The sequence below is a fragment of the Aquarana catesbeiana genome, linkage group LG01 (genome assembly GCF_042186555.1).
Source record: "Aquarana catesbeiana isolate 2022-GZ linkage group LG01, ASM4218655v1, whole genome shotgun sequence".
NCBI classification, from domain to species: Eukaryota; Metazoa; Chordata; class Amphibia; order Anura; family Ranidae; genus Aquarana; species Aquarana catesbeiana.
In genome coordinates this window covers 195,590,556-195,607,432 of record NC_133324.1, presented here as the reverse complement: position 1 = coordinate 195,607,432, position 16,877 = coordinate 195,590,556, and the positions used below count along the sequence as shown (strand labels likewise).

Genomic DNA, 16,877 nt, shown 5'->3' with positions numbered 1-16,877 from the left:
GAATACCGTAGTGATGCTTCTATGAATTGGGGGGAGCTGGGACTCTTGATGAGTGCCCGTGGCAGCTCCCAAAATTCTATTAACCCCAATGTCCCTGAAGATTACGCAGTGGGAGGGGGGCATTGGAAGAGGAAGATTTCACCTAAACCAGGAAACATTAGCACAAGGGACACATGACACTAATTGTAAATAATGTCCCTTGTTCTTATATTTTTTAAACTAAACCTAGGTTTTTGGCAAGTCTGGGCAACCTTTGACTTTCTCAGCCAAGTTGGATTTCCCTCCCTATCTTTTTTTATAATAGATTTCTCTCTCAAGAGCAATCACACAATCCCAAAGAAAGCCCCGTTTGTGGTGTCCTCAATCTGTCCTTTGAATTTTGCAGGAAGCTTGACTGAGGTCTGGTGCGGCAAAATTTGCAGGTTACAGATGACAGTTATCTTTTGCATAGGAGTAACCAATAGGGTCATTCTATCCGAAAGTAGCTTTATCTTTTTTAAGGGATCCAGCAGTAAGGTCTCTATAAGTCCAGCCATTACAAGGAAATGTTATACTCAAAGCTGGTTAGTTAGTTATCATTAATACCCGATCATTAATAACCATATGGGCCCTGCAGTTAAAGATAGTAAAGGTTTTTTTTTTTTTTTAATTGAAATTTTTTTTTTATACTTACTCTGGTTAAAATGGTTCTAAAGCCTTAAGGTTTTTTTACCTTAATGGTAAAAAACCTTCTCTGCTGCAGTATCCACCCAACCCCCCCCCCCTTATTCTTATTTGAGCCTGATCAAATCCAGCAGCGTGCACGAGAGCAGCATCTCATGCCACTGTCTCTCTCCTCACTGGGCATACTGATAGCAGCGGGAGCTATTGGCTCTACTGAGGAGGGAGTGAGGGCAGGGCCGAGTCCCGCTGTCTGTGTCAATGTATGCAGCAGCAGGGCTCGGGAGCAAGCATGCACAAGGGCCCTTATAGGCAGCGGCTTCTTGTGGGGGCACTGGACAAAGAGGAGGCGCCAGGAGCGCTGGTGGGGGCGCTTAATTTTATTTTCCTTTACAATCGCTTTAAGAAACCCTGCACTACAATTTCAAACCATAGACATTGGTATTCAACATCCTTGTGAATGAATCCAAACAATCTTAGGAACCCTCTCAGAGTAGTACGATATCGTCGATATACCTTTTATAGAATAAAAGCTCCTCCCATTTGTTGTCAAAGAAATAAGATTGCACCCAATATTCCAGACCCCTCAAAAAAAAAAAAAAAAAAAAAAAGTTCCTAGATAGAGAAGGTTTCTATTATTGCACTAGATGCAAAGCTACAAAGAGAAAAAATAGAAAAATAGAGAGGTTCCATTCTGTAGTAAATAAACAAGAACATAAAATCAAGTCTTTGATTACGTGTAATTCAGACCACGTAACCTACATGTTGGAATGTCCGTTCCCAATGTAATGCATGGGCAGGATCACGCGTAAGCTACGGACCAGGATTAATGAGCACGTCACTAATATTACTAACGGGTTTATGAAACATAGTGTATCGAACCATTTTAGAATGTTCCATAACAAAGATACCAGACTACTAACCTTTTATGGGATAGATGAGATATCTAAACATTGGAGAGGCACACATCTTAAACAAGCGGTTTCCAGGAACGAGACTCAGTGGTTACACCAGCTGGGCACTATGCAACCAGCGGGTATGAATATTGAGTTGGACCTGAACTGCTTCTTGACTAATGAATAGGAATTAAAACAGTCTTGTTTAGAAATGATCATCATTTAGGTGTGCTTTTAATCCCATTCTCTTGATATGATTATGGTATTGGGCTTTGAATGTATTAGGGTTAATGATTGAGGGATTGATCGTTTTATTAAACACAATATTCTAATTTTATTTATTTAATGTATTTTATGATGTATTGTAATATTGTGGTTGTCAGAGATACAATATTTGTTTACCGGCACGAGCAGGTTATGCTGAGTGGATTGTTTTGCATGGGTCACCGTGTATTATACATTGTGGATGTGGAGGGTGGAGTTTCGATGCTCCACCAATCACAGCTACTTCCTAGCCATTTACGTTGAGCATGCTCAGTGATCGGTACGCTTCCTGATAACGTATTAATTACGAAACGTACGTCAAGGCGCTTCCAGTCACGTCCCTTTCGGGTCCTAGCTTCCGGTTTTCTCCCATGCAAGAGTGGAACGCACGCCGGCTCTGAACGTGAGCCCAGCGGCAAGCAGCTCCATATACAATCTCTGCAGGCTATCCTCAGTGCCAGGCTAAGGCACATTTAAATGTAAGCAGACAACCTTCATGTTTTATGTACGATTTTAAATAAACCAACAGTATTGCGCTATGTAGTATCTTTTTGTTTCTTCCATATGGGATATTGTGGTGGAGAGGAGGTCATATTACAGAGGAATCTTCTGGGTAATCAAGGATTTCCCAAAAGTGCATTAGACCATCTTTTTAAATAAAGAGGTCACATCCATCTGGTGAGCAGCTTTCAATTTGGAGCACGTTGGGTGGATTCAATATATATGGTGAAAGAATTCTCTTTTGCTTTTGGTGTGGGTCTACTAATCCAGACACATCATTGGAATTATGGACTTTCAAAACATAATTTGATTAATGTTTTTTTCACTCATTATATATATGTGTTTTTTCTGTTATTGCAATTTATGTATCTTTTCACTTTGTGTTTGTATGATACAAGAAAATATTGCACTTTAATGCACATATTCACTTTAACTTATGTTACATAGGAAATATAATATCATAATTTAGCGCCCCCTATCACCCAATTTTGTTTCACTTGCACAGTGACAGGTTCACTGTTTTTTGGGGAGCAGCTTTTACACACAAGGTATTAGTATAGAGTTTACTGTTTGGCGCAAGGTTTTTTTCACAAGCCTTATTATAGGCTTACCTATAGTTACAAACAAATAAGGAAAGTTTACTTAGGATGAAAAACCTTCTGCCTTTACAATCACTTTAGAGCATAACTAAAAACAAAAATGTAATATATTTTTACACAGTTACAGCAATAGTTTTTTCCATTTGAGATAAAAGTTTTACATAAATAAATAAAAGCTGATCATTGTAAGCAGCCTTTTCAGTGTTAAAGTGGAGCTAAACCCATTGAATAAACAGGTTCCCAAACAGTGACTTTCAAGGCATGCCCTGAATGATAAACATCACATTTGCTTGTAGTCTTTCCTGAACTGTCAAGCCATCAAATGACTGGTTTCAAAACTGATCACATGTGCAGTACAATGGCAACTGCAGATCAAACAGAGGCTAAGATGGTAGCCTCCTTGGCTGTAAAGGATAGGAGGGTTTAAAGCCATCCAAAACAGTTTGGCTCAACCCTCTAACTGCCACCTTTGCTGGGCAGCTTGGACTCTTAAAGGAAATTGAAAAAGAACGGACTTACTGGGAACGCAGATTTAAAAAAAAAAGACTGCTGTCTGTTATACAGACTGTATCATTTATGCCATTTTTTATTTGAGCCAAAGTTGCACTTTAACCACTTAAGCTCTGGAATCCCCCTTATGACCAGGGCATTTTTTTAACTACTGGGCACTGTGCTACTTTAACTGGCAATTGCGTAGTCATGCATCACTCTAGCTAAATGAAAGTGACACTAATACAGTGATCAGTGTAATGTGTGCTGATTTTACTAAGAGATGTCAGCCAGTCCAGACGCTGGAGGGATCCACACAAAAGCCTGACCAGTAGCTGGCTCAACCACTCCTGAGCCAGCTGCTCCAGTCTCCTGCACAGCCTAGTGCTCTAGTGAGCGCTAGAGGGGCAGAGCAGAGAGCTGGTGACTGACACTCACCATCTCTATGATCACTGAAGACCAAAAACTGAGTGATCAGCGGTATTTGACCGCTCAGTCCTCAGCCTTAGAGGTAGCAGGGGACAGATGCAGAATCACACTGATGCTACATCCACCTAAGTGAGTATGATTGTTTGTTTCTTTTTTTAAATCCCATACTTCTCTTTTAGCTGACATAATTCACAGATGTAAGCTCATCCCTGCGATTTGCAGATAAATGAAACAGAGTAGATACAAAAGTAACAATGTTGTCTTGTATTTCTCTGAATAATGTTGATAAATCAGTCTTTTAGACATCAGAAGATTTTAGAGCTGCACAACAGCTCCCAGATTTAGTTTAAGAGCTGTCATAAAGGCAGAAGGACTGGACAAATGATAAACACACTGTGTTCTTTGAAAAAAAAAATGTGGGCATGTGTAGCACACCCAGTGTGCTAAACTACTTAACAGATAATATAAACAGGGGGTTAGGGTTAGGTTATCCACATATTGTGAAATCCCTTCTAGTCTTACTTACTTTGAGGTGTAGTTTTTGAAGAATGCGAGAAAGGAGTCTGGGGAATTTGGCTTCATCCATTTCATTCATAATAGAGACTGCTTGCTTAATGCTAGGAAAGATAGAAAGATAAATCTTAAACAGAAACTATAATGGTTTTGGCATAACATTTTTAAACAGGTGTTATATACATTCTTTGATGTACAATACATATTTAATGCAAGGTGCACCTGTTTCATTGTCACACTGGTCAGCACCAACACGTGACTGCTTTGACCAATCCGAATCACTCAGACCCATACCAGAGGACCTAGAGAAAGAAGGGGACCCCCAAACTGCTACACAGGCTGTGTAGGCACTGACAGCACTTCACCCATAGAGGTAAGTATGCCAGGGACCGGGGGGGGGGGGGGGGGGTGAGAACACCCCTAAGTAAAAATGTCCAAATTGGGCCCAAAGTGTCAATATTTTGTGCGGCCACCATTATTTTCCAGAACTGCCTTAACCCTCTTGGGCACAGAGTTCACCAGAGCTTCACAGGTTGCCACTGGAGTCCTCTCCCACTCCTCCATGATGAAATCACGGAGCTGGTGGATGTTAGAGATTTTGCACTCCACCTTCCATTTGAGGATGCCCTACAGATGCTAAATAGGGTTTAGGTATGGAGACATGCTTGGCCAGTCCATCGCCTTTACCCTCAGCTTCTTTAGCAAGGCAGTGGTCGTCTTGGAGGTGTGTTTGGGGTTGTTATCATATTGAAATACTGCCCTGCGGCCCAGTCTCCGAAGAGAGGGGATCATGCTCCGCTTCAGTATGTCAAAGTACATGTTGGCATTCATGGTTCCCTCAATGAACTGTAGCTCCCCAATGCTGGCAGCACTCATGCAGCCCCAGACCATGACACTCCCACCACCACGCTTGACTGTAGGCAAGACACACTTGTCTTTGTACTCCTCACCTGGTTGCTGTCACACACGCTTGACACCATCTGAACCAAATAAGTTTATCTTGGTCTCATCAGGCCACAGGACATGGTTCCAGTAATCCATGTCCTTGGTCTGCTTGTCTTCAGCAAACTGTTAGCGGGCTTTCTTGTGCATCATCTTTAGAAGAGGCTTCCTTCTGGGACGACAGCCATGTAGACCAATTTGATGCAGTGTGCGGCGTATGGTCTGAGCACTGACAGGCTGACCCCCTCATCCTTTCAATGTCTGCAGCAATTCTGGCACCACTCATAAGTCTTTTTCCCAAAGAAACCTCTGAATATAACACTGAGCACGTGCACTCAACTTCTTTGACCATGGCGAGGCCTGTTCTCAGTGGAACCTGTCCTGTTAAACCGCTGTATGGTCTTGGCCACCGTGCTGCAGCTCAGTTTCAGGGTCTTGGCAATCTTCCTACCTTGTAACACTAATGAGTCACATGACACCGGGAGGGAAGATGGCTAATTCACTCACTCACTTTTGTTGCCAACGGTTTATACATTAATGGCTGTGTGTTGAGTTATTTTGAGGGGACAGCAAATTTACACTGTTATACAAGCTGTACACTCACTACTTTACATTGTAGCAAAGTGTCATTTCTTCAGTGTTGCCACATAAAAAGATATGATAAAATATTTACAAAGAATGTGAGGTGTGTACTCACTTTTGTGTATATATATATATATATATATATATATATATATATATATTATATATATATATATATATGTACACACATACACACACACCTCGTATATATTCTCATTTGTTGTAGCTTTTTCAAAGCTCCTGCACCTATTCACCCACAGCACCAGCTGAAAAAGGGATCTGCAGGGCCCCTACTTCTGGTCTCACATTATGGTCAACATGTGTGTACAAACTTTTTGCAGATCTCTTAGCTGCATTTTGGATCTCTAGATTTCCAGTTGTCCATTTTCCACTTTTAGGACCCTATCACCATGAGATTGCAAGACCACAGCAGCAGGCTTATTGTTTTTACCTCTCATCTGTAGGCTTGCAACCACTAATTTCTCTATGAGTTTGTGATTATTTAGAGCACCATGTTGTTGCATTTTGCAATATGTTTCTATTGTTCAGTTTTGTTACATACAACATTATTCCTTCTTGTAAAGCCATGTCTATTTATGCCACGATAAAGAATGATACTCTTCTTCAGCAGGACTGTTACACTTGAACCTATGAGATTTGTATATGGGGTTTTGTTTCCCTATGGTCTAACTGTAAGCCTACAGTGTATGTTTTGAGAACTGGTTTTATATAATATACTTTTTTTTTTATATACAGTGGGTAAAATAAGTATTGAACACGTCACCATTTTTCTAGGTAAATATATACATATATCAGTAAATACAACCCATGCAATCCATACATACAAATAAACCAAAACAAATAAGTTCAGAAATTAAGTTATGTGTAATAAAATGGAATGACACATGGAAAAAGTATTGAACACACTAACTGAAATTGAATACTTCGTACAAAATCCTTTGTTGGTAATGACAGCTTGAAGACCCAGGCTCTTGTATGCAGAAAATAGTCACATGCATTGCTCAGGTGTGATTTTGGCCCATTCTTCCACACAGTCTTCAAATCTCGAAGGTTCCGTGGGGCTCTTCTAGGAACTCTGATCTTTAGTTCCTTCCATAGATTTTCTATTGGATTTAAGTCAGGGGATTGGCTGGGCCATTTTAGCAGCTTTATTTTCTTTCTTTGAAACTAATTAAGAGTTTCCTTGGCTTTATGTGTGGGATCATTGTCTTGCTGAAATGTCCACCCTCGTTTCATCATCATCCTGGTAGATGGCAACAGACTTTTTATCAAGAAGGTACATTTTTCCATTCATCTATCCTTCAATGGTATGAAGTTTGTCAGTACCGTATGCTAATAAACAGCCCCGCACCATGATGTTCCCACCTCCAAACTTCACTGTTGGTATGGTGTTTTTGGGGTGATGTGCAGTGCCATTTGACCTCCAAACATGATGTGTATTATGGCATCCAAAGAGTTCAATTTTGGTCTCATTTGACCAGAATATATTCTCCCAGTATTTCACAGTCTTGTCTAAATGTTGTGCAGCAAACTAAAAACGAGCTTCAACATGCTTTTTCTTCAGCAATGGAGTCTTGCGTGGTGAGCGTGCATACAGGCCATGGTGGCTGAGTGCATACTGTTTTCTTTGAAACAATTGTACCTGCTAATTCCAGGTCTTTCTGAAGCTCTCAAACATGTGTTCCTTGGTTCTTGGACAACTCTTATAAAAATTATTTTCACTCCTCTGTCAGAAACCTTGCGGGAAGCACATGGTTGTGGCCGGTTTATGGTGAAATTAAGTTCTCTCCACTTCTGGATTATGGCCCTGACAGTACTCACTGGAACATTCGGAAGTTTAGAAATCCTTCAGTAACCAATGGCATTAGTATGTTTTGCAACAATAAGGTTGCAAAAGTCTTGAAGGTCTTAGCCATCATGAGATGTTTGTTGTGTGACACCTTGATAATGAGACACCTTTTTATAGGCCATCAGTTGAGACTGAACCAGCTGATATTAATTTGCCTGACAAGGGGCAGGATTTCAGCTGTTGTCTAGGCTTTACATGCCTTTTTGCACCTCCCTTTCATCATGTGTTCAATACTTTTTCCCTGTGTCAATAGCACCTTCAGAAATATATTCCCCTAGCAAAACGGTGACGTGTTCAGTACTTATTTTACCCGGTTTATTTTCTGTTTTTGAATTTTTGATGCCAGGAAAGCCCCATACACCCATTTTACAATGTGTTTAATAGACTATTTCTGGGATGTTGGCACCCAAGTACCCTCCACCCCACACCAGCTATCTTCTGCTCCTAGTCCTGCAGGTTCGCTCCCCTCCCTCCAGCCTGTAACTGACGGTTTTTTTTTCAAGGGGAGGAGTACTGATTTATAGTGGATATAAAAGGTCTACACACCCCCATTAAAATGTTTGGTTTCTGTGATGTAAAAAAATGAGACAAAGATAAATAATTTCAGAACTTTTTCCAACTTTATTGTGACCTATAAACTGAACAACAAACTGAAATCTTTTAGGTGGAGGGAAGTAAAAATAAAAAAATAAAATAATATGGTTGCATAAGTGTGCACACCATTAAACGAATACTTTGTTGAAGCACCTTTTGATTTTATTACAGCACTCAGTCTTTTTGGGTATTAGTCCATCAGCATGGCACATCTTGACTTGGCAATATTTGCCCACTCTTTTTTGCAAAAAACACTCCAAATCTGTGAGATTGTGAGGGCATCTCCTGTGCACAGCCCTCTTCAGATCACACCACAGATTTTTTAATTGTAAATCGTATCCTTAATCGTATATTGGGCTCTGGCTGGGTGATTCCAAAACTTTAATCTTCTGGTGAAGCCATTCCCTTGTTGATTTGAATGTGTGTTTGGGTCGTTGTCATGCTGAAAGCTTTTTAGCAGAAGCCTGAAGGTTTTGTGCCAATATTGACTGGTATTTGGAACTGTTCATAATTCCCTCTACCTTGACTAAGGCCCCTGTTCCAGCTGAAGAAAAACAGCCCCAAAGCATGATGCTACCACCACTATGCTTCACTGTTGGTATAGTGTTATTTTGGGGATGTGCAGTGTTGTTTTGGCACTAAACATATCTTTTGGAATTATGGCCAAAAAGTTCAAACTTGGTTTCATCAGACCATAACACATTTTCCCAAAGGCTTTTGGGAGACTTCAGATGTGTTTTTCCAAAATTTAGCCGGGCTTGGATGTTTTTCCACGTAAGAAAAAGCTTCCGTCTTGCCACTCTACCCCATAGCCCAGCCATATGAAGAATACAGGAGATTGTTGTCACATGTAAAACACAAATATTCCTGCAACTCCTTTAATGTTGCTGCCTTTTAGAAGCCTCCCTGACCAGTTTCCTTCTTGACCTTTCAACAATTTTGGAGGGACGTACAGCTCTTGGTAATATCACTGTTGTGCCATATTTTCTCCACTTGATGATGACTGTCTTCACCACTGTGTTTCATGGTGTATCTAATGCCTTGGAAATTATTTTGTACCCTTCTCTTGACTGATATCTTTTAACAATGCGATCCTTCTGATGCTTTGGAAGCTCTCTGCGAACCATGGCTTTTGCTGTAGGATACGACTAAGAAAATGTCAGGAAAGACCTACTAGAGCTGTTCTAGTAAGTCTTTCCTGACATTTCTTAGTCGTATCCTACAGTAAAAGCCATGGTTCGCAGAGAGCTTCCAAAGCATCATTTATTGGAGTTAATCAGCGGCACTTTAAAATGATGGCAGGTGTGCACCGTCTCCTATTTAACATAAGTTTGAATGCGATTGCTAAATTCTGAACACAGCTACATCCCAAGTTATATGAGGGTGTGCACACTTATGCAACCACATTATTTTTGTTTTTTTTATTTTTAATCCCCCCCCCCCCAAAAAAAGATTTAAGTTTGTTTTCCAACAATTGAGTTGTACAGTTTATAGGTCACATTACAGGTGGAAAAAGTTCTGAAATGATTTATCTTTGCTCATTTTTTTACATCACAGAAACCTAACATTTTAACAGGGTTGTGTAGACTTTTTATATCCATTGTATATTGGTACCCGCTCCCACAATCCTCGCCTAGGTGAGGAGGACATCTCTTTCCCCACTGCCACTTCTTCTGCAGCCTTCTGGAACACATCACAGGAGGCTGCAGGACCATTCACAAGGCAACATATGAGTTCATGCTTGTGTAGTGGGGTTCCTCAGGAAGCTACAGCTTGCTCCCGTATCTAAGACAGTGGCACAAGGGACCTATAATGGTAAGAAGAACTGGCTGCAGGAAGACAGAACTGGGCCCCAGGTACTGGTAACTACCTCATTTTTTTAGCCAGCAGCTGCAGTATTTCAACCTAAAGTTTCTCTTCCTGAGCTCTAGAAGGTTTTACCCCCTTGCTAATACTGTACACTGTCACTGCACTAATTACACAGGCTGGGAAGGGGTTAACATCTAGGGATGATCAAAGAGTTAACTGTGTGCCTAACAATGTGTATTGTGTGCTGCTTTTGTTTTACTATCTTGCTGTTTTTCAGCCAGATCACTGTTCACAGAGTTCTGTGTTTTAGTAAACAGAACTCTGTGTGTGATTGGCCACAGCCAATCAGTTGCCTTCAGCCAAAATTCTTGGCTGAAATCAGCTGGCAGCCCAGCTTGGCAGGTGGGTGCACGCAAGCACGCCTTGAACCCAGAAGAAAGGCCGGGGCCTACAAGTACATCTTCCGGGCCTGGAGCTGCTGCCTGCTCGCAGTACAATTACTGTGGATGGTCAGAAAGTGGGTTAAAGTGGAACTTTATATAAAAACTAAAAATGGGCAAACAGGCAGTATTTTTAATGCTGAAGAGACATGCTTGTGTCTCTTCTACATTAAAGTTACCTACCACCCTATCTTCCCCTGTACAGTGAGCTGTGCACAAGCAGCTCACTGTAGAAATTTGGCAACGCCAAAGCGGACTGATTTCCCATGCATGTGCAGGACTGACGTCATTTTGGCCCAGCCAATGAAAGTGGCTGGCAACTCATACCCAGAACCCGGATGCATAAAGAGGTAAGTGGCCAGCAGGGAGCTCCAGGGCGCCACTTCCGCCCAATCAACTGCAGCCAGAGCATTCCCTGCCTCACAGCTGCATGTACACAGGGGCAGGAAAGCTTTTGACATCATTGTCCCAATATGGCCCAAAAATTCAGACCAAACCTGTTGTGTCTACAGGACAGGAAGTGAAAGAAAATCTCCTTAATGAGACCGATAGCAAAAAAAACTAACAGCAGCTGTACTATATTTAATAGAATGAAGCAGGGCGTTTTTCAGCGGGAACGTGGGGAACGCAGCACTGAATGTATGTAATGGCAAGAAGTGCTGAGCTGTGCTGAAGGATTGTTGATGCTGGCTGCTGGGGGATCTATTGTGCCTGAAGAATACCTATTTTTGCATGGTGGTCTATTATTGCTGGGGAGGTCTATTATTGTTGCTAGTGGAGGATCTATTGTTCCTGGGGAGGAGAGGGCTTATGTTGCCAGGGGGTGAATTCTTGGTGGAAAAGATCTACTGTTAAGGAGGGGGTCTATTGATGCAGGCTGCTGGGGGATCTATTGTTCCTGAAAAATATCTATTGCATGGTGGTCTATTATTGCTGAGGAGGTCTTTTATTATTGCTAGTGGTGGATCTATTGTTCATGGGCGGAGAGGGCTTATGTTGCCAGGGGGCCAATTGCTGCTGGAAGAGATCTACTTTTGAGGAGGGGGTCTATTGTTGCTGGGTGATCTACTGTTACTGAGAAATATCTATTGCATGGTGGTCTATTATTGCTGGGGAGGACTATTATGCTTGCTAGTGGGGGATCTATTGTTCCTGGGGGGAGGGCTTATGTTGCCAGGGGGTCAATTGTTGCTGGAAGAGATCTACTGTTGAGGAGGGGTCTATTGTTGGTGGAGCGCATCTATTTTTGCATGGCAGTCTATTGTTGCTGGTTGGGCTTATGTTGCTGGGGGGGGGGGTCTATTGTTGCTGGAAGGTATCTACTATTGCTGGCTGCTGAAGAGTCTATTGATGCTGGGCTTACTGCTGGGAAATCTGTTGTTGCTGCTGGGATCTATTGTTGTTGAGGTCCATTGTTGCTGGGAAGGGTCTATTGCTGCTGACTGCAGGAGATCTACTTTACTGCTTTTCTTGTTGTTATTAACAAATTCCATACAAATTACTTAGCACCACAAAATGATACTTGGGTCTGTATTGGAGTGAAAGTGTAGTGGAACCAAGGGAAGGTGCTCGGAGATTGGTAGGGGGTGGAACCAAGGGACGGTGCTCTGAGGTGGGTACGGGGTGGAACCAAGGGACAGTGCTCGGAGGTGGGTAAGGGGTGGAACCAAGGTACGGTGCTCGGAGGTGGGTAGGGGGTGGAACCAAGGGACGGTGCTCGGAGGTGGGTAGGGGGTGGAACCAAGGGACGGTGCTCGGAGGTGCGTAGGGGGTGGAACCAAGGGACGGTGCTCGGAGGTGCGTAGGGGGTGGAACCAAGGGACGGTGCTCGGAGGTGCGTAGGGGGTGGAACTAAGGGACGGTGCTCGGAGGTGCGTAGGGGGTGGAACCAAGGGACGGTGCTCAGAGGTGGGTTGGGGGTGGAACCAAGGGACGGTGTTCAAAGATGGTTAGGGGGTTGAACCAAGAGACGGTGCTCGGAGATGGGTAGGGGGTGGAACCAAGGGACGGTGCTCAGAGGTGGGTTGGGGGTGGAACCAAGGGACGGTGTTCAAAGATGGTTAGGGGGTTGAACCAAGAGACGGTGCTCGGAGATGGGTAGGGGGTGGAACCAAGGGACGGTGCTCAGAGGTGGGTTGGGGGGGTGGAACCAAGGGACAGTGTTCGGAGATGGGTAGGGGGTTGAACCAAGGGACGGTGCTCGGAGATGGGTAGGGGGTGGAACTAAGGGACGGTGCTCAGAGGTGGGTAGGGGGCGGAGACAAGGGGTGTATACAGTGGCGTTGTTAGGTGGGTGCGGGCCGCACCCGGGTGACACCCGCCAGAGGGGTGACACCCGTAGGTAGCGGCACACACCGCTACACTGCCCGCTGCCCTGATCTGCGCCACGGGACTTGTGCTGTGTCCCTCAGCACAGCGGACTGAAGCCGCCTCCCCCTCCTCTCTGTTTACATCCACACAGGAGGAGCCCGAGGGACACACACGGCTGTGTGCATCTGTCCGCGCTGTTCTGAGGTCTGTAAACTTTATGAATACAGTACGTGGGTGGACATGTGCAGGGGGATTCTATACTAATGGGGGGCGCTGCACTGAGGGGGATTCTATACTAATGGGGGGCGCTGCACTGAGGGGGATTCTATACTAATGGGGGGCGCAGCACTGAGGGGGATTCTATACTAATGGGGGGGCGCTGCACTGAGGGGGATTCTATACTAATGGGGGGCGCTGCACTGAGGGGGATTCTATACTAATGGGGGCTCTGCACTGAGGGGGATGTCTATACTAATGGGGGGCTCTGCACTGAGGGGGATTCTATACTAATGGGGGCTCTGCACTGAGGGGGATGTCTATACTAATGGGGGGCTCTGCACTGAGGGGGATTCTATACTAATGGGGGCTCTGCACTGAGGGGGATGTCTATACTAATGGGGGCTCTGCACTGAGGGGGATTCTATACTAATGGGGGGCTCTGCACTAAGGGGGATTCTATACTAATGGGGGCTCTGCACTGAGGGGGATTCTATACTAATGGGGGCTCTGCACTGAGGGGGATTCTATACTAATGGGGGGCTCTGCACTGAGGGGGATTCTATACTAATGGGGGCTCTGCACTGAGGGGGATTCTATACTAATGGGGGCTCTGCACTGAGGGGGGATTCTATACTAATGGGGGCTCTGCACTGAGGGGGATTCTATACTAAAGGGGGCTCTGCACTGAGGGGGATTCTATACTAATGGGGGGCTCTGCACTGAGGGGGATTCTATACTAATGGGGGCTCTGCACTGAGGGGGATTCTATACTAATGGGGGCTCTGCTCTGAGGGGGATTCTATACTAATGGGGGGCTCTGCACTGAGGGGGATTCTATACTAATGGGTCGCTCTGCACTGAGGGGGATTCTATACTAATGGGGGGCTCTGCACTGAGGGGGATTCTATACTAATGGGGGGCTCTGCACTGAGGGGGATGTCTATACTAATGGGGGGCTCTGCACTGAGGGGGATGTCTATACTAATGGGGGCTCTGCACTGAGGGGGATTCTATACAAATGGGGGGCTCTGCACTGAGGGGGGAATCTATACTAATGGGGGGTCTGCACTGAGGGGGTATTCTATACAAATGGGGGGCTCTGCACTGAGGGGGGATTTTATACTGATGGGGGAGTCTGCACTGACGGGGGATTCTATACTGATGGGGGTCAGCACTGGGGGGGGATGTATGTACTGATGGGGCGGTCTGCACTGAGGTGGGAGGTTGATACTGATGGAGGGGGGTCTGCAGACTCTGTACTGAGGGAGGGTTACTGTACTGATGGGAGGTCTGTACTGAGGGAGGGGGTCAGTACTTAGTGGGGGGTCTGTACTGATGGAGGGGGTCTGTACTGAGGGAGGGGAGTCTGTACTTAGTGGGGGGGTCTATATTGATGGAAGGGGGTCTGTACTGAGGGAAGGGGGCTATATTGATGGAGTGGGGTCTGTAGTTAGTGGAGGGGGCTCTGTACTGAGGTAGTTGGTGGAGGGGGGTGACACCAATTTTTTTGGCACCGGGTGACACCAACCCTAGTGACGCCACTGGGTGTATATACTTTAAAGCCTGCCTGCTTCCAGTCTCAGCTTACACCACCGGTGTTCCGTCAGAATTGGTAACGGAAGTTATGTTCCATCAGCTACGCATGTGTCCACCGCTACCAGGTTTGAAGGCAGCAGACATCTTACTACACCCAGCTACGTCTTGAATCTCACAGTAATTTTAGCAAAAAAGTGAGCGTATATAAATAAATCTTCTGACTGCAGGTGTTCTGTCACATTAGCAAACCTGGTAGCGGTGGACACATGCGCAGCTGACGGAACGTCACTTCCATTACCTAATCTGATTCTGAAGGAACACCGGCACTGTCCCTGGAGTTACGTCATCCTGCACCTGGCCAATAACCCAAGACCGGCACCCAGGAAGAAGATGCCGGTGCTGCCGGTGATACCTGGATTGTTTAAAAGTAGGTAAGTAAAGTGCCTTTAGCTGTGCTTTAGCTTGTCATTCATTAGACATGTTGGGGGATAACCTCCATGTTTCTCCCATGACAGAAGCCCATTATAAGGACAGAGCTGCACAGACAGGGTCCCTGCACCACATATGATCATCTCTATGACAGCCCCACCTCTGCGGTGACAGCTGTCACTCACACACTACCTGGCGCTCTCCTTCACTATCGCCGTTGCCATGGTGACCAGCACACGCCAAGACTCCCTCTACACCCGCTCCGCGCCGCTGAAGGTTCAACTCACAGTGCGAATCACGTGACTCCCTCACAGCTGGTCAGCTGACCGGCTTCTTCCTCTATTGCTACGGTATCCTGCACGCTTCAAAACGCGAAGCTTGCTGGACGGTTGTGTTCTGTTATTGTGTATATTACACATACCCCAGCCATTTCACCTCCACAGACCTGTGCTCGGCTATTACGTGCTGTAGTAGGACGAGGCGGGGCGGACGGGGCAATGTAGAGCTGCAATGGCCGTGCTCTATACTAATAGACTAGTACAGTGTAGTATTATGTGTGTACACTAGGTGGCAGTGTTCACTAGAAGTTCAGTCATAGGACAATATACAGTAAAACCTTGGTTTGAGAGTAACTTGGTTTAAGAGCGTTTTGCAAGACAAGCAAAATGTTTTAATAAATTTTGCCTTGATATACAAGCGATGTCTTGATATAAGAGTAGCGTCATGTCACAACTGAGTATAAAAGAGAAGAGAGGAGCCTCTAAGTGTAGTAATATGGTTACATTTAATGAAGGTACAACATTTAGCAACTTATAGCTACACTTAGAGGTGCCTCTGTTCTCTTTTATACCCTGTAAAAAAAAATGCTTTGATATACAAGTGCTTTGGACTACAAGCATGTTTCTGGAACGAATTATGTTCGCAAACCAAGGTTTTACTGTATATATATATTTATATATTCCCTAGGGAATAAAATGGCGATCGTTGCAATGGCAGTTTTTCAAACGCAATTTGTTTTGGAAAAAATACACTTCTAATGCATTTAAAAAAAAACAAAACACAAATTAAACCCCCTTTTTTTTTTCTGTAAAACTTGAAAGGTGATGTTACACCAAGTAAATTAACATGTCACGTTTTAAAATTGTGCATGCTTGTGGAATGGCAACAAACTACGATACTTAAAAATCTCCATAGGCAACGCAGGTTACCAGTTTAGCGTTACAGGGGAGGTCTAGCACTAGAATTATTGCTCTTGTTCTACAATGGCAGCGATACATCACATGTGTGGTGCGCATACTGTTTACATATGCGTGCACAGCTTACGTATGCGTTCGCTTCTGCGCACAAGCAGAATTTAAAAAAATATATATCATTTATTTTACTTTTTATTTTTACACTGTCCTCTTTTTGACCACTTCTATTCCTATTACAAATCATGTAAACATCCCTTGCAATAGAAATAAGGATGACAGTTCCTTTTTATGGAGAGATCTGGGGTCAAAAAGACCCCAAATCTCTTCTTTACCTTTAAAAACAAAAGAACATTTTTGATCTTTTGCTTTAAAAAAAAAAAGATTTACTTCCAGCCTGGACCAGAAGTGACGTCATGACATCGCTCTGGTCCTCCAAGGCTACAGAAGCAATGAAAGAGGGTCTACTCTTTGATTGCTTCTGGGACTAGCCAGTCATACTATTAGATTGTTCCTCGAGCGAACCGGCGGAAACGGTAAGCCTGAGAGACACTGGCAAGTGACGGCATGGGATGTCCAGCGGCTCATGAGTCGGCAAGTGTGTT

General features: G+C 44.2%; 1 protein-coding gene across 4 annotated transcripts in view; it reads right to left on the bottom strand.

The window, feature by feature from the left end:
• Positions 1-15,432, bottom strand: part of COMMD10 (COMM domain containing 10) — a 583,600-nt gene extending 568,168 nt beyond the window's left edge. For all 4 annotated transcript variants that reach the window (XM_073624653.1, XM_073624655.1, XM_073624654.1 and 1 more), the window contains exons 1-2: positions 15,275-15,432; positions 4,365-4,455 (exon numbers count right to left, since the gene is read on the bottom strand). In XM_073624653.1, the coding sequence (XP_073480754.1) occupies positions 4,365-4,455; positions 15,275-15,306 (123 nt within the window). In that variant the 5' untranslated portion in view covers positions 15,307-15,432. The remainder of the gene's footprint in view (positions 1-4,364; positions 4,456-15,274) is intronic.
• Positions 15,433-16,877: the final 1,445 nt, after the last annotated feature.